The 22,159-nt window shown below is 38.4% G+C and overlaps 1 protein-coding gene across 6 annotated transcripts in view; it reads right to left on the bottom strand.

Moving 5' to 3' along the window:
- EPC1 (enhancer of polycomb homolog 1) overlaps positions 1–22,159 on the bottom strand; it is a 67,938-nt gene that overhangs the window by 3,626 nt on the left and 42,153 nt on the right. For 4 of the 6 annotated variants that reach the window (XM_069859396.1, XM_069859397.1, XM_069859392.1 and 1 more), the window contains 11 exons: positions 18,428–18,587; positions 16,494–16,639; positions 16,202–16,408; positions 15,657–15,805; positions 14,134–14,290; positions 12,605–12,781; positions 12,411–12,500; positions 12,171–12,319; positions 11,124–11,479; positions 6,092–6,175; positions 33–151 (listed from right to left, as the gene is read on the bottom strand). In XM_069859396.1, coding sequence (XP_069715497.1) covers positions 33–151; positions 6,092–6,175; positions 11,124–11,479; positions 12,171–12,319; positions 12,411–12,500; positions 12,605–12,781; positions 14,134–14,290; positions 15,657–15,805; positions 16,202–16,408; positions 16,494–16,639; positions 18,428–18,527 — 1,734 coding nt within the window. In that variant the 5' untranslated portion in view covers positions 18,528–18,587. The remainder of the gene's footprint in view (positions 1–32; positions 152–6,091; positions 6,176–11,123; positions 11,480–12,170; positions 12,320–12,410; positions 12,501–12,604; positions 12,782–14,133; positions 14,291–15,656; positions 15,806–16,201; positions 16,409–16,493; positions 16,640–18,427; positions 18,588–22,159) is intronic. The other 2 variants (XM_069859393.1, XM_069859395.1) reach the window with 1 other exon arrangement.

Here is a 22,159-nt window from a genome sequence, read left to right as displayed (position 1 = left end):
GGGATAAATCATAGCACAGACAAATCCCTCACCTGTGATGTGTTGGCAGAGGAATTACTATTTGCTTGCTGTTGATGAATTTGTGCAAGCTGCTGTTTCTGCATTAGTGCCAGTTGCTGTTGATGTTGCTGGTATTGTTCGGCTGTAAATGCTGAACAAAATATAAAACGAGAAAACACTACATCAAAATATGTAGGTGTCGTGTATATAAACACATCTACTTTATAATCGTAAAAAAAATTAATGATACACCACAGCAAGTTCCTAAGAGCCTTAATGAACCGTTATGGCAAAAAGGCTACCACCTTCCTAGAAATTTTTATTTAAATTAAGCCTTCCCATTTCAAGCTGGTTTTCAGTATACAGCCCTTCAACTGCTCTGCTGCACTTGGTTCAAGACAGCAGAAAGGCAGAGGGAGGAGGGAACCAAAATACAACCAAACCCACCAAAATCTCTCTAATAACCGATTAAAAAGAAATTACAGGTAGAGATGTCATCACTCATCACTTTGTGAAGCTTCAGTATCTGCATTACCAGTAAAGCACATGTATATGCAAAACTTGGGAACCACATGTTTTCAGCCCTTACAGCACTTTGAAGATAACAAGTGCCTAAGGTTTAAGTTTAGTTGCAAACATTAAACTGGGTGTGCTTACAACTATGCAGGCTATCAGAATGCTGGTTTTAATCACACATGTACCAGCAACTCCATCAATACAGAAGCTGACAGCACCACATCCTTCCCCCTGATATCTCCAAAAGGTGACCTAGTTGTCAGTGCACCACAAGTCAACCAGAATTCTATCCAGTTGGCCCATAAGTACAAAACCGATTAAAAACCAGCATTATTCATACAGATACCCAATGGTGCAGCGGAGGTCACTGATTAATTTTGTAAAATGTTAACTTTTTTATAAATTTTCCAAAATGAAAGGAAGTCTCAGTTTTCAATTTAAAACTGACCTTGCAAATTCAGCCTAGGATACACCTTTCAGATTTTCCCTGCAATTTTCATTGGATTGTACTGATGCTCATAGTATTCTTACTTCTAGAATGCAGTGCAAGTAGCACTTCTGGAAAAGTTTACTACTGTTCGGCAATAAATCACCACGATACTTGAATTCTGTTCACAAACTGAATTTTTTAGGTCGGTTTTTTTTTTGGTTTTTTTTTTTTTTTTTTTGTTAATCTACTCCTTCAGGCCTGCTTGCCTGGAGAAAATCTGTTTCTACCAAAACTATAATCATCTCCTGCATACAAAAGGATTCTGAAGAGCAGTTGTACTTCGTATATGAAGTTGAACAAGTCAACATAAATGGCTAACCAAAATAAGAATTAATATTTAAAAACAAACAGAGCAAACGCTACTGAGCATACTTTTTTCCAGTGTACTGGTGTTTTTTTGTTTTGTAGATTAGTGATCCAAATCCTTCCTGTTATGTACTGGAAATAGCACTGAATTAATACCAGCACTTTGCTAGCTGAGCACTTGGAAGTTCTAAATTTTCATTCAGCTGTTACATTCAGGTTTCTAATTTTTTGGTTTTAAACATTCCTCAGTAAGCTGGGACACAGCACCCATTTGTAAGTGACAAATTACTTCCCAATACTCTTACAGTTAAATCTCACTTCAACTTGCTTAATTTTTTTTATGTTTTAAAGTTATTCCTATTTGAGTAGCTTAACTGTAACACCACTCAAATGTCCTTAAGGAAAAAAACCAACTCAAACTAGAATTCATAGATCAAATATGCAGAAGTTGGCTGTTTAGATTTTTAATTCTACTTTATATAACTACAAGCCATACAGATTCTTTTTTTAACTGCCACCACACACAGAAGTTAAGAGTGAGAAAGGTTGAGCACAAATAGATTAATACATAGAAAGCCAAATAGCGGAGGGGAAAAAAAGATGGATGTACTGTTCTGGTACTGATATATCCAATTTATATTCATCAATTAGTAGTGACATATTAAATAAATGTTTTTTAAAAACTCTAAAGTTAACAATCAGTATGGTTTAAATAAACAGTTCCAGTGGTTCTCAAAGTTCCATGTATTAGTAAGGTATTTTATGCTACAGCATGACATTAAACACATTGCTTAGGAACAGGTTGTGTAAGTGAGGTAAAGACAACAGACAAACTGACAAAAATTAAAACAAGCAAAAGTGGATACATTAAACTACTATTTGAATGAAGATTAACATTTCCTCCATCTTAACTATCTCACTTTTTTCCACTTAAGTAAAATTTATTAATAGTTAATTTCAGTTTTCAAGCCTAAAGCATATTTTAGATTCTAGCTACAAAATAGGTACGTAGTAAGCACAGCTACCTATTTTAGTTTAACCAACCCCAAAATATAGTCTTCTTTTGGAGATACTGTAAGTAAGTTTGAGACAATCTGTGTTTGTTTAGGACAGCCGTTATTTAAGCCAGTCTATCTACACCCCCTTCTTTCTGGAAGCAACATTCAGATAAATTATATTTTTCAAGCTGTGCATCAGTCTATTTCCTTTTAAGCAGCCTGTGACCCTTACAGCTGTAAGTTTCCCACCACTATGAAAAGTTATGCAGCTGTCAAAGTAAACAAGCAATAGAGAACCCCACTGTGACCATGACCCTCATCTATATTCAAACTGCTTCTCTTACTTCTGCTCAAATATCCTTGCCTGTTAAAAGCCACCATCTGTTTCACTCACTAACACTGTCACTATGTTTCTTCCCCTCCTGCTCTCAGAACACAGCCTATGTTACACGTCAACTCAAATAATAAGCCTAAAGACTGCGAGAGGCAAGTTGCTTTGGAAAGCTATCATTCCCATGCAAAAAAAAAAAAAAATTTGTACGTACTTCACATGAAAGCAATTCCACCTATTTAACCTTACATATACGTATTCTGTCACGTACAACTGACTGGAATAGAAGAAGACTTTCTGGGGAAATCACACATGCAAGCACAGCGAAATCACAGGGGCACTGAGTGACACTGCCTTCGGTCTAGGACAACTCAGCAGCCAACCCTGTGGGAAAACTCTACACGCCCGGCTGTCCGCGAGGACAACTACACAAGGAGCTCTGAGTGCCTGGCAGCAAGTGGTCTGGCAGATAGTCCTCCCTCCCCGCCTTGGGCACACGCCAAGCTCCCTAAAGCCCTTCAACATCGATGGGGGCTCTTGCCAGGAGCTGAAGAGTTCCCTGCATAGAGTTGTTCCCACAGAGAGCTGGCCATATAGAGGTGTCCTGCTGAGACTTGGCCCTTTCTGCCTGTGCCTCTGCATCTGCAGGCATAGCCCTAACTAGTCTAAGTTCAACTCTATTTTTTGAAAAAGCAATTCTAGTAGGATGCATTACTGACCACAAAAACACAGCCACTATCAATGGACTCATTATATGGCCCGCAGAAAATATTTAGTCTCGCATGCAAAGCTAACATAGATGCAATCACTGATATATTCAAAGTGAATGTCAGTATTACTCTTCCTATGAAAACACTAAGCCCCTAAGAACCTCTTTCCAGAAATTTTACTCCCTCTGCTCATTTTTATTCTAAAGAAGAGAAAAGGCACAGCTGAAAATCTTTCACCTGTGTCGGAGAAAAAAGGTATATGTAGAAGTAGTAAAAATAAATGTAATTTTCTTTTGTCATACACCGTTCTTTATCTGCTGGAAAAAAAAAAAAGCAGGTCTGGCCTTGCTTCTTGCCTTTTCTCTACCCTTAAATCAGCAACCATGTTTTTGGGAACACAAAAGAGCACTGCTACACAAAGCTATATATTCCTGATATTACTGGAGACTTCCAAGGCTTCAGAAAAACTGAAGTTAAAGAAATGGACAAAAATATAACATTCAATGGCTAGAGATGACACATGAGATTTAAAACGGATTCTTGCTTCATCAACCGTAGCCAGGAGTGCAGTGTTCATAGACTCTTCTCAAACAGCATGCGAAGGCCACAGTGGTCATGGCTCCATCATTTATACTGCAGAATTTACCAAATTGGACAGTGACAGAATATCCAATTTCATTCACTACACAATCCAATGAGGGCGGAAGTGCAAATATCTCGACTGATACACTATAAACAACATTATAATTTCAGAACATCTCAACTGTCTTTCATAGCTAACAACTGTAGTTTCCCCCAGACCTTCGATATACATAAATTACTGCAAGTGTCTTGGGAAGAGAGTCACCAAGTTAACCTAACCATTAAGAACCCCAAAGGCACAAGCCTTCCTGGAGTTATCCACATCAAGATGGTTGTCAGGAGATGGGCAGCTCAAGTTTTACTGAGAGACTAGGCTACACAGATGCTTCCTACTCATTTGTCTGCAGCATGCTGTTCTGAATGGAAACAATGAAAACTCAGTATGCTTCTGAATTGTTCCTGGTAGAACTCCAAACAAAGCTGTAACATTTCAGTTGAGACAACCTTCAGGATTTTAAGCCACTACCTCATGTTATGCTGTTAACTTCATTTAACAACTTGGGCCCATGTAAGCACCTATTCTGTAACTGTATTAACGGTATCCTTTGGCAGCAAGAGAAACGTGCCCTAGCTTACAGACTTCAAAAGGAATGGAAGGTAGAAGAAAAAGCATCAAGAGTTTGCAGCTATGAATACATGGAAAGAAACACATGGAAATACATGGAAACGTAGCTGAGACTGACCTACAGGACAACCTACTGCTTAGTATCTCCCTCAGGGACAGCCACAAATCTTGTGCAGGAACTCAAATTTTTTAACAACACGCTACACGATGAATGTTTTCCTACCACAATTTACATAATTGTAAGCAAGACGTTTGTAATCTTTGGGATAATTACATATACATTTTTTTTCTTTAATTAAAAGATTAAATAACACCTTTCAATTAGATGATTCTGCTTGCATGCCTACCAAATTCCGCGGGATGCTGATACTCAACAAGTGTTGTTTTCTGGAGCACAAAGTAATAGCAATGCTGTCAATGGACCCCTCAAAGATCTATAGTTCTCAGTAGTTTTACACTGCAATGTAAAACTAGCTTTACCACAGCATTTAATGTGTACTAGTCTTAAAATGCAGTAGCTTATATTCAGCTTCTCTGAAAATGCAAGTCCTCCCCAGAAGTGGCTGAAACCAGTGAGGGTGGTGGGGGGTAGCTGTGGAATCTGTATGAACAGATTTGGTCTTCTATGGTCAAGAGGCCCAGCCTCTACTCCCGACTCACAGCTGCCAAGTTTTACGGTGAGGTGACCCATGAGCTGTTACTCTGCTTCCTTGAAGCAGGAAAATACAAACTAATCAAAAGAACCAGTTTCCTAAAACCCAGGAAGCATGCACTGGAAAGCAGAAAATGCACGTGTAAATGCCTCGTCCCTCTATAAGCATTCCTTCTGATTTCCTGAATAAGAGATTCTAACTATTTCCAGGCAAACCGAGCAAGCTTTGTGAAGTGAACAATGCCTATCCAGGTAGGCATATTTTCTTTTAAATATAAGGTTTTTTAAAAAAAATAATACTGACTCAAACAGCTTAATTGAAGCTTTCAGCAAATACTTCAGTCCTGTAAAACTAGCTAAGAATCAGATATTTACAGTAATTTTAAGAGTAACTTAAAAAAAAAAAAGGCAGTTGCTTCATATCATCAAACATTTGTTCTCACAAGCGGAAAACATTATTTCAGTTGGAAAGTTGAAACATTAAGATTATAGTGGATTCAAAGAATCCCTCTAAAAATCAGAGTACGGGGTTCCAGCTGAGGCGACAGCCATTAAAAACACAGTTTTGATCAGGTAACAGATGAAAGATCACATAACTAAAACTTTCAACTGAGAAATCCTATGAACTACAAAACTGCAAGCGCATGGAAAGATGATATATCACACTGCAATGTTTTCTTAAGGGAAATACATGAAAGCATCGCATCCCTGCTGCATAAGAGAACAACTGGTTACTAATGCCAAAGTGCACGCAAAGCAAACATCATTCACAATACTAAGTAATCCATAACACCACATTTTTTTAATCTCTATCTTATGAGAGATGTTACCTGGCTTACACTGCCTGGTTAAAGACTTTCTACTGTATAGCAAGTTCTCACCAGTGAATTCAGAAGATTGGAGAGACTTAGAGCCATCAGTGTGATTTAGTATTTGATGCACCAGGCCCAAAGATGTGTCACTTTCTGAAAAGAAGTTCAAGATTGATTTTACTTAAACATGGCATTATTAGAAACTATGAGAACACGAATTATTATGCCTGTGTTTATTACTACAACAGCCTTGAATTTCAGCCAAACAAGTGTGAAGCTCCTAAAATCAGAACTCTAGATTTAAAAATTATAAACTAGATACAAGATCTGTACGTGCACTCCCTACACGGTAGTGGAAGAAAAATGGACAGAAAATAATTAACGAGGATTTTTACTAGCTATTGAATAAAAGCTAGAAATGCTTGCTATGCGTGCTTATTTGTCTGCTCATCATTCTTAACACAAATGTCCACTAAAATGTCACAGAGCACTTGGGTGTACACACAGTTCAGCCCCCAGTTACAAACGTGGCCATCCTTGCATGGGATGCAGACAAAGTGTAACAGTTTACACAAGCCCAGGGATCCTGCCTTTCAGTGCAAAGCATTACTCCAAGTGGGCTAAAGCTGAATGAGAATGCCTAGTATAACTATAGGCTCAAAAGTCTCCAGAAGTGCTTAGATGTTTAGTAAGTGTTGATTCTTCCCCCACCCCCAGTCACATTCTCCAGATTAAAGAGGCTTTTCCTTTTAAGACTTCCTCATTTGACTAAGCCCAGGGTGGGCTATAAACACGTGTTACTCATGCTTCTTCAACTGGGATCTCAACACCCGAGCCACAGACAGGGCAAGACTGTTAAGTTCCAACGAGAACTGAAAGTGGCCATTACAAATGTCAGTATTTTTCATGACCAAGTTTATCCTGCAAACATGAAAATACGCATTTGGAAAAGGGAAAACAGTAAAATATAGTCAGCACTGTTGACACTATTACAGACAAAAAGGTTAAATAAAAAGACTGGCCAGCAATAGCATGAAAGCAATGAAAAGGTAAGACAAGTTCTTCCACTCAAGTGCAAGGAACTGCCACAAGGACTGAGGAATTTCTTCCTGCTTATTTCCAGGAAAGGGATGCCTGAAAATGGGTGTCAGTATCCTTAATGATAACATGGAAAAATGGTACAGATTCATCAACCAACATCACAAATTAGGACACGGAAATGCTAAACACGCATTTGGGAAATGACAGCATAGTTCAACATCCTGCTGGGCCCCCCAAGTGTGCAAGCCTGCTTTTAAAAAGCAGATTAAGAGATGCCAAAAAGCTTCCAAGTTTACTGGGAAAAATAGTATTTCTACAGAATTTTCACAGAGAAAGTTACCGAGTAGCAAAGCACAACTTGTAGCCCGTCACCTAAAAATCTCATTGACAAGAAAATGCAGGGTAAGCTACTCTGGATTCTTTAACCACATTCTGGACACCCACAGTTTCTCATATACACTAATGCCTACAATTCCAAACATTGTAACTCTCTTAAGATTTTTCAGTATGGCTTCTGCTAGAATATTTAGGCTTCTTCTCAAGGAATTACAAATTAAGTGAGCAGACTAGTTAACTGCTGGCCTTTTTAGTCTTGACAGCTCACAGACTTACTTTTCAAAGTGACCTAGCTTCTGTATGACGAAGGCAGACAAGAACAAAACACGTGATAGTTGCTTGTGGAGCCTGGGAACCAGAGCTCAAATCTTTCACTAGCAACTGGTATCTCTGGTCTGCCTCCTAAATACGAGGCTAAACCAGAATTATACATGCTGTGCAGTTTTAAATGTCTCAATTACTAGATGTAAGCATCCAAAAATAAAAACGCAATGTATCTGACAGCAAGTCTCCAGCATGGTCTCCCTGTAATGTGGTACAGTTCAAAAAGACTACCATCTGCCTGGCAGAAGTAGATCAATCAAGAAGTCTAACAAGGAAGACTAAATTCCTGGGACACAAACACTTCATGCCATGAATATTCATGCCTACTATGCACTCCAGACTTGATACAAGTACCATCTCTGGAGACTGATTCAGAAAACTTGATGAGACTGCCTGCAATACAGGCTCCTTTTCTGAAATAATTCTGTTGCACTTTGTTCAGAGTGAACAGCTTCCCCACTGAGCAAGTTATTCCTCTAAGAGTCACGCTTTTGCACTCATGTGCTTTTTAGTGGTCTTCTATATAATGTATGCCTGAAGATCCTTGAATCAGCTCTTTTCAGAAGAGGAAAAAGGATGCTTTTTCATAATTCTATCAGATGAAGAAAACCCACTCTCTTCAAAAGTCACGCTACTTCTCTTGGCCACTTGATCCTGCAGCCAAAGTCTATCACACAAGTCCAGTACAAGCCCTGTTTTAAAGTAACTTGCATGGGATTTCTATTGTAAGACACCCCTTCTCCATTTACACACAAAATCTCCATGTGACATCATCTTCCACAGATCTTTTACGCTGAGCACTCTGAAAGCCATGACCAGAATCACTTGTACTTCTTCAGAGTCAAAGGCACTTCAAAATGTTTATAAAATGCCTGGTTCTTCGGCAAAATCTCTCTCCAACCTTCAGGATGAAAAACAATGTTCCCTGTGGCCTGAGAACGTTATGTGACAGCATAGCTTTTAGCCCATATCCTCCGATTAACAGGAGACCTGAGATACCATCTCAACTTCATGCGTGTCCTGGTCCTGTATTAACAGACCTGAAAAGCAAGGTTTTCCACAGCAACTTTTCCATGTCAGCAACACGTTTTGATCACTCAAAGCAGAAAAAGCTCATGATTTCTCTGAAGGATGAGCTTAACCTTAAAGGTAAGTAATATGGTTTGACCACAACTCATGCATCAATAGGTATTTTGTGGTAAAAAGACTTAGTGCCACTTCAAAAACCTAAAAGGAAAAGAGGAACAACCCTAAAAAGTCCACACCACAACGAACTCCCAGCTTTAAGGACTGCTAAGAAAAAGGAACAGGGACGCTCTACTGGGTTGGAAAAATGCAGTGGTGACCATTAGAAAAACTTTAGTACAGATGATAGATACTTGACATTCTTTACAGTATTTGCTACAGAAAGTAAGAAGACAACTCAGCAGCTGTAGCCCCAACTGACCTGCACCTCTGAAGAAGTTAAACTCATAAACGAGAGACAAATTCACCTGCAATCTGTGCAGACAATGCATCTTATGGAATCCTTTAAGAAACCAGAAAAAGAACACCAAGAAAGAGAAGAGCACCAAGATGAACTAGACCACATGCTCCTTTCCAACACCTACACCTGAGTATCAGATCATCATTACAACACTAACACAAACTCATAACACACCTCCAATGCCACCAGAACCCCTATTACATTTTTAAATTACACAGGTACAATCTACCTGGTTATTCTACTAAACAAGTGACTGTCCAAAGACTGTGGTAACCAATTTAAATTAGATCTGTGAATTCAGACATAGCTTTTTATTGCGTGTTTCATTCCTTTATCAAACCCTAATAAAAACATGAATCTAAACTCCACAATATTTAAATGTGGAAAAGCTTGGAATATCAACTTAAGTATTTTAGATGATAAACCATTTCCACAGAACTATTTAGGGAGAAAAGACTATAGGGGGATGCATGCACGTTGATTTATATACACACAGAGACATACTTCATACTTGATCACTCAATTTTTCAATTCTATGATTTTCGTATGTGACATTGTCCATTAATACTTTATAATGCATTTATAATCTATACATTACACATTAGTTTTGTTTTCCCACTAGTAACACGACTACCATTTTAAGAGAGTTCAGAATGGCGACTGGTGAGAGGATGCTATCTCTCAGTTCTGGACTTAGTTAACTGATTTGAAACACTGAGGGACAGTACTTGAACACCAAAAAGCACACTTAGATCACAAAGCAGAAGAACCATCAGGTTCAGCCTTGAGAAATTTTTAGCAAGAAGTGTCATGAAAGAGAAAATAACTGGGTTTGGGGGCAAGGACCTGCTCTAGGGCAGCACAGAGAGGGAGCATGAAATAAAGCAGCAGAACAAATCTGCTCACCAAGTCTAAAAATACAAGGAGAAAGACTTTTCAGGAAAAGAAAAAACCAGCAGGTGGTACAGGGAAGAAAGGTACAAAATACACTGGAAAACAGAAGGACTAAAGTAATCTGATACCCTACACTATTCAAGCAAATCTCAAAAACATTCCACAATTTGGGGAGGTTATTAGGCAAACACATCTCTCCCCATCCCACTCCTACATTATCTAGGTATTCTAATTTATTTCCGAAGTCATACTTCAAAATGGCAAGGAAAACATGATTCTAGACTCCTTACAAAATGGTAGTGAACTTCTGAAGTTATTTCTTTGCAAAAAACCATTCGCTTTCTGTTAAAAAAATCAAAACATTTAATGTACTGACTGACCAAAATCCAAGAGCTTTTTAAGTTAGCATCTAAACATGTAAATACCAGTCTTCCAGTGTCAAGTAGCAAATATAAAAACTGATGCTATCCAATCGCACTCCAAAAAAAAAACAACCTAACAACACATCAAGTTTCCTTGGCCAGGTCTTCAATTCTGTAATTCAGGTTCTGTGAGATGTAACCTGCTACTTCATGACAAGATGTAGAGTTGATTAGTGAGAGTTTTGTCAAGCATGAGCTGATGCATCAGTACAGGTGGGCTGGGTATTTTCTAAATGGGAAATGACATTTAAATTTCATGTATGTTCAAATGAAAAATTCATAACATGCCAGGATTTTAAATGCAAACGTTTTAACTAAACATTTCCCACCACCCCACCTTGTACTAAAGTTCCTAAGGCTTCATGTTTCTAACACTGTAATTACATACCAAGACAGCATTTGAATGAAACCGAGTACAGTACACTGCTGCTAGCAATAAAAACAAGTAAACATTCTATGTAGCAAACAGATAAAAGTGAAGATGGGCTGTTGTCACTGAAACAGACCATGATGTAACGTATGGATGACCTGATGACACTGTGGATTTTTAGAGTCAAGTTTAAAGTTTCTACAAGCATATTTGTCAAAATAAACATACCAAGATGTGCTGAACCACTGCTACTTTTACTTTGTATGGAGGTACTGCATGTCTGGGTCCCAGGTTGTGCTGTGCCTGTTCGATTTATACCCCTGTTTAATTTCCTACAGGAGAGTTCATCATTGTCACTGTCATGTAGGGATGGTGTCCGAGGCCTAAAATGCCGCCATCTACATGATTTGATATTGACTAGTATCTGACTGAGGTCTTTCGAGAAAGATTTGTCCGAGGTATTTGTTTCTGAGGTATTGGCAAATTGACTGATTGAAGAAGAGTGTTGCGATGAGGAAAACATTTCCAAATCCAGCTGATGAAATGTATTATCGTAGTCCGAATGTGCTCTGTCTAGTAGCACCCTAAAACCAAGAAAACAATGCAGAATTATACAGTAGCAAGACAACACCAGTTTGTCACCAGTTTGCCATTTGTGCTTGGGCACAACAAAGGGACAGAACAAACCACACAAACCAGTGCTAGAACAAGCACCCGCTCTCCCCAAAACAGACCCAACGCATGATTATAGTGTTTTACAGTAATAAGTACATTAAGATTTCTCTTCATGCATATATTTTTGCTTTTACTGTTTGAACAGCTGATGTACCTCATCATGCATGCATTAAGACACTACAACAACATGTATTTTTTTTCTGAAAAATCATCAGGCTGAAAGATAAGAGTTACATGATACAAAGAAAAGACCCGCAGAAAATAAAATAAAATTGCTTATGTAACTAAAAAGAAATTCAAATGTCCTCCTAAATTCAAAAGCCTGGGACAGGCAGCCCAGAGAAGTTGTGGAGACTCCTTCACTAGTACTTGAAACCCGCCTGGATGCGTTCCTGTGCAACCTGATGTAGGTGAACCTGTTCTAGCACAGGGGCTGCACCGGATGATCTCTGGAGGTCTATTCCAACCCCGACCACTCTGTGATTCTGTGGAGTATTTAAAACCTCAATCTCCCTGATGCCTCCGTTTTTCCACTTTGCTCTTTATGTCTTACTGATTTGTACTTTATTTTTTTACATTATATTTTCAGAAACAGCTTACCTTCCACCACGGCCGACTCGCCTTCGTGCAAACCCAATACACCTCTGGGGTACAGTGAGGGTGGTCAAGCAGTATCTGTAACGCACATCTCCTAATCTTCCCTCTTTAGGGCTACTCCATGGCCAATTGCCAGGTTGGTCTAAATGAGGCTTAAAATAATTTTAAACAATTAATTAATTAAACAAGACATTTTCCCACAATGACGTTCTGTCTTATAACCCATAAGGAAATTCTACTTACAGCATAGTACTGACAGCCGGCTTTCCTACGGAAGACAAAAGGACCATCAGGGTCATTTTCTTCCTCAGCCTCCGAAGAACCAGACAAAACCTTTAAAGAGGGGATGGGGAGTGCATGAGGAGAGAGATTCGTATATTCATGAGCTTTACTTCTAGTCTTTTCCCATGAGCAGCACAGAATTCAAGAAGTCGTACCTGGGAGAGTGGTTCTTCATCTGAGCTAGGAAAATCATACTGATTCAGATCTTTAGCATTAAAGACTGGCAGTGCAGCAGGACTTGTCTGTTGAGGAGTAGCAGCAGCAGATGAAGGCAAGACTTTTGGCTTCTTCTCATACTTTCTTTTGGGTCTAATAACATCAGGTTTATCTTGCTGCAGGAAAAAAAAAGCACAGTGTAAAATTACACACACAAGCAAATTAAGATTAAAACAGGAGGTTTAGAGAGCTCCTATGTAAGCAAGCTAAAAAATAAACTCATCTCTCCACCTTCTTGACAGCAAAACATGCAGCTGTTTCATGAATAACTATATTCCATTTCTAGTGACTGAAGCGTTTAATAGACAATGTAGACTCGAGCACTGTTTGCCCAATTCATGTAAGACAAAACACCAACAGTTAAGATATCAGTATTACTTTGGAGAAATACACCAAAAATCAACTATCTCTATAGAAAGAACTCCGAGGTACCTTTTTAATTTTCTGACTTTTCAAATGAATTGGCATTTGTGCAGTGTTAAAGAATTACTAAGTACCAAACTGCTTTAAAGGCAAAAATAGGAGTTAAACTTCTCAAAGGTACCTAGAATCTCTGAAAATCACACACATTTCTCCATACTGTGAAAGTCAAGTTTAAGTGCATTTCCCAAGTTTCCAAGAAATAGATTTCTTTCAAGCTGCAAGACACTGCATTGACGTAACATCACTAATGGCTAAGTACACTCCAGCAATCTCAATTACATGCCCAGTTATCAACAGAAGTATCCACCGATTCAAGCCACCTTGTCAGATGCAAAACGGCCCTTGGACATTCTTCAGTTACAAGAAGTGTTTGTTTAAAATTCAAATTATACCTCAGCAGTTCTCCTTTGTTACCTGACCTATCTAATATATGCTCAGTTGCTGGCATTGTAGCTATGCTTTGTATAGCACAAAATTAAAGTCTACATGAAAAACAGTGCTGGTCAGTGGTCTAAATCAAATAAGATCATTTGGTTATTTACTTAAATACAAAACAGACTAAGACACACACCATGATGGAAATATCAGAGAACCGTATTATTTTAAAAAAAAAAAAAATCAACAGAAAAAGAGAACCAACACAAAAAAACTAAACTCCAAATTAAAAGAACTACATAAAAAAATATACAGCTTGTACCTTACCAGTCCTATCTTTGTCCAATATCTAGGTAATAAATACAGTTTTGTTCTGGATATCCTAACTTTATAGACAGTATTAGAGAAAAATATTCGTATCCCCCAGAATAACAACTGCATGCGTCCTTTTGTGTAGTTCATCTGTTCTTCCTTTATTTCTACCTTGAGGAATGCCAGTAGTCTTTACACTGTCCTCATAACTCCAACACAAAAAAACATTTTATTCCAGTTGTAGCTTTCCTTCTCTATTTCCAGCTTCAAAAAGCTTCCCCTCTCCTCCCACCCCAAAATACTATATTGTAATCCAGGTAACAGCATGTACTACTAACTTGGTACTAACATTACTCACTTTAACTTTATATTCCTTCAATTCCATAGCTTCCTGGTGTTTAAAAGGACTGCTGTTAGTCACAGGAATGATGGGAATAGCATAGGTAGGTTTAATCGGCTGCCGCTGTGCCATGACCTCAGACATGATCTCTCCACTGTAGTCACCCAAGTTATACCTGAAATCAGAATTATTTCTATAATTTGTCAGAACATTTACAATGTACCCCTGGTGAAAAAAAAAAATTATACATGCAGCACAGGGAAACACAGACTAATATTTGCTACGCTGGGTAAAAGGGCATTCAGGATGATAGCAAGAAGTACAGAAAGTGTTATCCCAGAAAAGGGGACTAATAACATGGAAGTTTCATTGTGATGACTAATGCTGACAAATGAAAAGGATAACTACCCTGCAAAACATCTTAAAAAGGTAATACCATAAAGGAAAGAAGCACAAATTAGAAGCAAGAACAAAAGAGGGTTTCCCTTCCCCCTCATTTGGCCACAGGTGCCATTTAAGCACATACATTTATCATCCAAAATGTTTTAAAAAGCAAGGCAGAGTGCCTTATTCATGAATCCTCTCTCATGTTATGCAGTGTTTTTACAACAAGCAGATGCATGAAACATCACATTTCAAATCTTGTGGAAAGTGCTGAGTTGAAGCGCAGCTTTCCACTCTGAGGGAGCATTAGAGGCTTTCCTCTATTTAACAGCTTGCATTCTTGAAAAAGCTACTGTGAAGTCTTTTAAGATTTCTCCCCTCTATTCCTACCGAAAACAGCCAGCACTTGAAAAACCTGCCTTGGTAGAGACATTCAACCTGTCTCCCTAAGACAGTACTTAGTTTTAGAGCTTTAAAATGCTGACTCAAAGCACTCATTTTTCAAACATGGATGCTTAATCTAGGGAAGTCTATCCAGATTCTAAGTGTTACATCAAGCTGAAGAACAACTCCATATTATAAATATCATTCTCAGTTGATTTGGAAAGTGACAGCTGACAGAGAGAGCATTTGGTCTTCAACACAACTGACAAACAGGATGGCAAAAAAGCACTAGTTGGAGAGGACTTGCAGAACAACTTTTTATACTGTGTGAAATGCTTATATTTTTCTTCCCTCAAGAGGATCAAGCTTTGCTAAAACTGATAATGATTAAAAAGAATGGTAATGATTGGAAGGGGCCTTAAAATTAGCTGCAATGTCCTTAATCTAGGCATTTAACACAGATCTCCAAATGAATGCATCTGTAACTAATTTCTCCTCCTGTACAGTATACAGTACAAACATACACATCTGCATAAATGTACACATGTAACCAAAGAACATAGATGACCAAGAAGTCAACTTTCCCATAATAAACAACTTTCTAATGCTTTGGTTTCCTCCCTCTGTATAGTCATATGTGAAGATACGCTATCCTGTAACTGTGAAAGAGATCAAATAATTAAAAAAAATTCTCACTGTTTAAAGTATTTGTGGGAACCTGAATACACTACAGTTTCCAAAGCTTTCTGCAACAAGTTCTCAATGAACATTACCTCTTTTCCATAATTTCCAGTGTTAAATGCAGCAGCTCTCTCTTGCTTTTTTCCCTCCTCTTTATCATCTCCAGGATGGTGACTGCACGACTCAGATCTCGACGCAGCTTAAGCATCTTTTCATAAGATGCTTCGTCATTTTTTCGATTCTGTAGACAGACAGTGTATACGTTTCCCCATATCATTCAAATAAAATAATCTGAATTACAGTAAGTTCTAATTATTTATGTGTGTGTATATATATGTTTAAAAAATCAAATGCTAAAATAGAAAAGCACTGGCACATTATCTATGAGCTACAGCTTAGTAACACTGTACGTACATTTAGCAGTAGAGTTAATGAAAAAAAAAGAATACAAACTTTCATTCAGTACCTATTCTAAAATAGTTTCTTTGATGTTTTTACCACTGCCAATTAAAACTAAAGAACACCTCAACTTTTATTGTTTTATACTACACCACAGGACTGTTTCTTTATATAAGCTATTTTGTGATAGGAGGAAAATGAAGAGAAAGAAAGCAGAGGGAGTTACTGATCTGCTTACTTTTCGTGTCTGCATCTTTTCTGTTCGTCTTCTAAAAGCAACGTAAGGGTCATTTGTGCTGGAACCATCTCGCTTCTCCTGTTTCACTGATGGGATAAGAGAAGGACCTCGACAGTTTTTCCTCTTTTTAATCCAGTACTCATACACTTCTCTGATCAATTCATCATCTTCCTTCAGCAACAGCTTGGCCTCTTGCAGGCTGACTGGCTAAATATAAAACCCAGCATGTCACTTTCATATAGCAATGAAAAGAGTGTGCAGTTCAAATTCTTTATTCAAAGTACAACTGTACCTGCTGACCGCTGCCCTTTTCTAGCCTGTCTATCATCTCCTCAAATTGCAAAGGAGAGATGTCCATTCTTTTCTTCAACTTATTCACAAAGATCTCATCTTCCGAATCCATGTCATAATCCGGCTGCTCAGCATCCAAACTAAAAGCTAAAGGATAGAGTGAAAGTTGAAGTTGCATTTACTAGAGGAATGTTTTGTTACATTGAAGTTATCTTGTTTTTTCTTGGAAAAAAAATTACACCATTAAAATCAGGAACGAAAGCTGGTATCTATTTGACTATGCTTTTGCTAAACAACAAAAGCTCACCAATGGTCAAGCCAACCAGTGGCTTTCAACCTCACTGATTTCAGTAGGAACTTTTTAGATTGCTCAAAATTTTAAACACTCTTCAGTGTTCTGCAGTTTTATCATATTATCAATAGCTCAGACTTCAGCCCAAATGTACTTCAAAAGTACTTCTAACAAAAGCGTGCGAGACTGTATTACAATGACCTTATACACATTCTCATCATTTTTGTGATGTTGATTTGTCAGACTAAACTGGCCCAGCATGGTCTACTCTAGGTAGCAAGGTATCTTCAGGTACAAGTAATGTTTTGCAGAAAACAAACAACTGCTCTGCTTTCCAAACAACGCAGCATTCCACATTCAAAACAAGTTCTCCCCAGTTCGTATGCCTCGTTCCAGTTGTTTTAGTTCATAACGGACACAAATTTCTTCAAGTGCACATTTGGAAACACTGCAAAAAGCATCACTTGTTTCTAGTACATAAACAGGAGGAATACAATGCAGATGAAATTCCCAGTTTCAGCTGTTATACCACTAGATACAGAAAAGTAGAATGAAAAAGTGTAACCTTAATATCAGCATGAAACACGGCCAGCATTAGTCTCTTTATTTGCTGAGGAGCCAAGCAACATGCTCTAATCTGCTGATTTTCTACCTGATCTAATGGAAGATGCTCCTGCTTATTGCAGAGAAGAGCTTGGACCAGATGACCTTTTACAAGCCCCTTCCAACCCTAATTGTTCTATGGTTCTAATACTCTAAGTCATCACAGAAGCTCACGCTGATATTAAAGCCTAACTTTTAATCAATGTTAACTGGGCATTAGAGCTATTTACACAGCACAGATACTACTTTTTAAATTCTACACCGCCACAGAATTCTGCAGCAGAAAATTGTTCATAATGTTTTCAGAAGTTACCTGAAGTAATGCAGTGCTCACATCAAGGGTCACATCATAGAATTATGGAATCACCAGGTTGGAAAAGACCTCTTAGATCACGGAGTCCAACCATTCCTATCTGCCATTAAACCATGTCCCTGAGCACCTTGTCTACCCATCTACCATAGCGAACACCTGGTATCTCCAACAAAAACAAAATCCCAACACATTTGCAAGTCATCACTGATATCAAAACCCACCTACTTTTAGATGTAGAATACTCCCATCCAGGCACAGGCAAATACTACTACTAACTGTCATTTCTTTCTACTTGGCTTCCCAACCCACTCTACTGTCATTTTATCCAAGTTGACTTTCAGGGGACAGGTACAGTTTCTTAATTATGTGTTATACATATATTCTGTTCAAACAGATTTGCGTCTGTCCTTGCTAATGGACCTAGACTTCCCCTGCAAGCTGTAACCCCCAACTGTTATACAGGGCAGAAACAGACCTTAGATTGCTAAATGTAAAATATTAGCTTATAGATGCCCTCCTTCAGTCTGTGTCTGTCTACTTCTTGATCAAGTACTTAATATAGCTCTTCATACATACATGAGGAAGTATGTTCCTTTACACATTGGAAAAATAATTTTCAGAAGTCAGCCTTGGTGCAAGTTCAACAGACATTTAAGAGTAATCTCCTGATCTAGTAGCAAAATAAATTTCTCTGTGTAGGCTTCAATGAATAAGTTACTTTACTTACGCTGTATGTGAATCAGCTGCTTTGGCATTTTAAATTCTCCAGGATATATAGATTCATAGTATGCAATATTACTTTCTGCTTCTGGAACCGGTATAACCATGTTATCCCTCTTCTCTCCATATACCTGTTGTGCCGAGATAGCCCGTTGGAGATGATGTTCCTATAAACGTAAAAAAGTCAAGATGAAAAATCTGAGAAAATATTTTTCAGAGCTCAGACTTCTTAAAATTGAAGGAAATTATTTCTCTGCAAATGCACTCATTCCAAATCCCTGAAATCAGATCTAGGAACTCAACACTGCACACCTGACACAAAACGCATTCCATAAACCAGTAATTTTTTCCAGTAGGTGGAGCTCTCCCTCTTACACAAACACACAACACTTCAGTTCCTAAACTTAGGAAGTCAAGCTTGATGTTCTTGGCACGCCAAGCTACACAAATCCATCCTTACATATTTATGGAGAGACACTTAAGATTGATTAGACCCAGATTATAACAAGTAGCTGCAGACAGATATTCACTCTGGTATTATTCTGCATTTGCTACAGCCCACTTACTGCCAGTGATGTCAGAAAACCAGAAAGGAGGCGTGCCATCTCCTATTAAGATGAGAAACAACTATTTTTACCTGGAAAACGATTCCTAAAGACATTCTCATTTATTGCAATGCTTTCCATTATCCTCCTTTTCCCCCTACTTATTCATCAAATCAAGTTTATTATTAAATTATAAACTAGAGGGTGAGAATAATTAACTTCTAGAAATCTGCAATTGTTTTTCAACAGTTACTACAACTCAAGTAACAGATTAGTAACACTACCCGTTCCAGTAATTTTCTAATGCTTCCACTCAATGCATTCCATGTGGTGCTGTCAAGACAGTCAGTAGTATCAGCAGAGTTCATACAGTTACCAACAAAAACCCCCTCAGCAACATGTGCACATGTATACAAATTGTTTACTGACAATGTGACACAGCAGTTTTCCCCTAGTACCAAAGCTGGTTTCTCAAGTTTCTCTACAGTTCCTTCCTAGGTGCCAAGTAAACCAGTGCTGCGTCAGTTGCACCATTACATTTATCACCGAGATGCTACAAACCAGATTACTGAAATACTCAAAACGGGAACTGTAGTGGAAGGGTGGTAGGCATAATCACTTTTAAGATGGAAATAAAACCACAGCGTTCATCCACTTGCTCTCAAATACACCTTTGTCTGACTTCAATTTACCCCCCGCTCCAGTACAATAAAGGCACTTAACATATTCTGTCTAAACTTTAGCTTTTCTCTACCTTCAAACTGTTACTTAGATTTTTTTTTTCCCACATCTGTCTCCGTTCCTTCACAAAAAGGGACTAAGCATAAGACGTATCATACAGTTGCAAGTAAAACCCACTGGACTTACTTGATCCTCTACACTTGATCCTCTACAATGTTAAGTGCAGACACAAGTATCTGCTAGGGGATTGTAGGAACTGAAGTTTTCTTGCATATGGTACAAAAAAAATTTGTTTAATAATCATTAAAGGACTCCTGGTCCATTTATCCCAACTTGTGTTTTAAACACAAAAGTCTTTGTTTCAGGGAAGAAAAGGAAGTTGGACACTACATTAAGGTTTAAATTTACCTGATACAAAAATAGGCACTCCTTGTTAGTGGCAGTGGTCTACACTAACTTCCTATCAGGCTTCAGTAAAAAGTATTTAAAATAAAAAGCTTAACAATATTCTTGAAACAGAAGCACAAATGATAGTTTTTGCCCAATTTCCATCCCAAATACAAAAATACTCAGTACTTAAGCAGAGAGTGTTAGTAGACCCACATATTATGAAAGCAGCTGGATAAAAGCTCTTCCACTGAAACAGATGCTGCTGTTCATGTCGGTTTTGATTCATCACAAGAGACATTCTGATAAAGAAAAGAAAATAAACAGACAATGCAGCCTACCCTTTACATCCCCATGCACCAAGTGCTCACTTATTTGGACAGAAATCCACAACAGCAACCTTGCCCTCAACTTCAACACCTCGGCATCTCTCTCTCACTCTCCTGATAATACATATAATTTTGTGCAGTTGGTAACTCTGCAAGCACTCATTTTTAACACAAAAGCACATTAAATACCTACAGTTAACCAACCTACTATGGCTTACAGTTTCTACTCTATGGGCCTCCTTAACTATAATGGCACAGTCTATTACTCCCACCCAAATGCAGCACCTCATTCATCTAAAACAGTAGCCTTCCACTTAAACACAGTTGTTTACTCAGTTTGTCAGAACAATTTTGAATTTGAAATCCTAATCAAGCACACTGGCTGCCCTTCACATTACCTCAATTTAATATGTGGATGCTGTAGTCCCATATCACTCCTGAAAAAAACCAGGCATTTAAAGATGGACCTCTTCAGAAATGTAACAAATCTTTTCACTTTGACTTTTCACCCAGTTCCAGATAGTTTCCAGTCTTCCTAATACACTCACTATCCAACAGTTTCTGCAATAGTGTTTCCATTCATTGCATAACAGAGCAATATCAAAAAGCCCTTTTTTAAAAGTCAAGATGCAACCATCCACTAGGTCCCTTGCCCCACTACAGGAAAGTCAGACTGGATTAACGGGCTTATTCTTGAAAAACTCCTATTTGCTATTCATAGAGATGAGGCTCTTCCAGGTGGTTACTGGGATAAAATTAATTTATATTACCCATATTCCTCCAGGAATTGCTGTTCAGATAGCTTGCTTCTAACCCTTTAGCTTCTACCTTTCCAAAAGCCTGTTAGAGGGCTTTGCTTTGGAGGTCTCTTGCGATTTTTATGTTGTTTTTTTCAAAGCAGCACAGTTGTATAGCCTTTTCCCCTTCTCCTCCAGAATATCAGCTGCCCTTCAGGCTGTTTCTTTCATTCCCAGCATGAATTTTAGGTGGTTTAGTCAAGCTCAAAGGCTGTAATTTATCATGTTAGAAGGAAACTCATCTCGCAGTTAGCTACCACAGCAAGGTGCAGTCTTGTGCTCCTTGCTGTCATTCTCCATATTACAGAATCACAGAATAACCAGGTTGGAAGAGACCCACCGGATCATCGAGTCCAACCGTTCCTATCAAACACTAAACCACATCCCTCAGCACCTTGTCCACCCGTGCCTTAAACACCTCCAGGGAAGGTGACTCAACCACCTCCCTGGGCAGCCTGTGCCAGTGCCCAATGACCCTTTCTGTAAAGAATTTTTTCCTAACGTCCAGCCTAAACCTCCCCTGGCGGAGCTTGAGGCCATTACCACTGCCTTATGCCAGACTGAACCTATGATGACAGCTTAGGGAACCAAAGCCATCTCTCTCCTCTTATTTACCCTGAAAACAATTAAAAACAATTGTTCTACTGACAAATTAGCTCCCTGAGCTGCCAGGGGAGCAGAAAAGGCAGTGGGGAAAGGGAGGAAGAGAGAAAGATAATTCCCTTTGATAGCAGCTAGCTATTAAACTGGCTTTGCTGCATCATTATTAAAAAAATGTCTTTTTAAAATGAATACCAAGGGCAAAAAAAAGATTAAGACTCATGAAAAGCTATGGCAGACAAGCATTTCAACCACATTAGTATTAAATACAATCGAAGTTTCCCCTTAGTACAAATATTTACAGGAAATTCTCCTCTTCTTCTGCACATTCATTGCTAGATGGATCTCACCTTGTTCCTCCTTTAGAGGTAAGCCACATTAATTGTTAAGGTATTGTTCC

This window comes from Phaenicophaeus curvirostris, chromosome 6, assembly GCF_032191515.1.
Source record: "Phaenicophaeus curvirostris isolate KB17595 chromosome 6, BPBGC_Pcur_1.0, whole genome shotgun sequence".
Taxonomy (NCBI): domain Eukaryota; kingdom Metazoa; phylum Chordata; class Aves; order Cuculiformes; family Cuculidae; genus Phaenicophaeus; species Phaenicophaeus curvirostris.
This window is presented reverse-complemented; position numbering and strand designations above follow the sequence as displayed.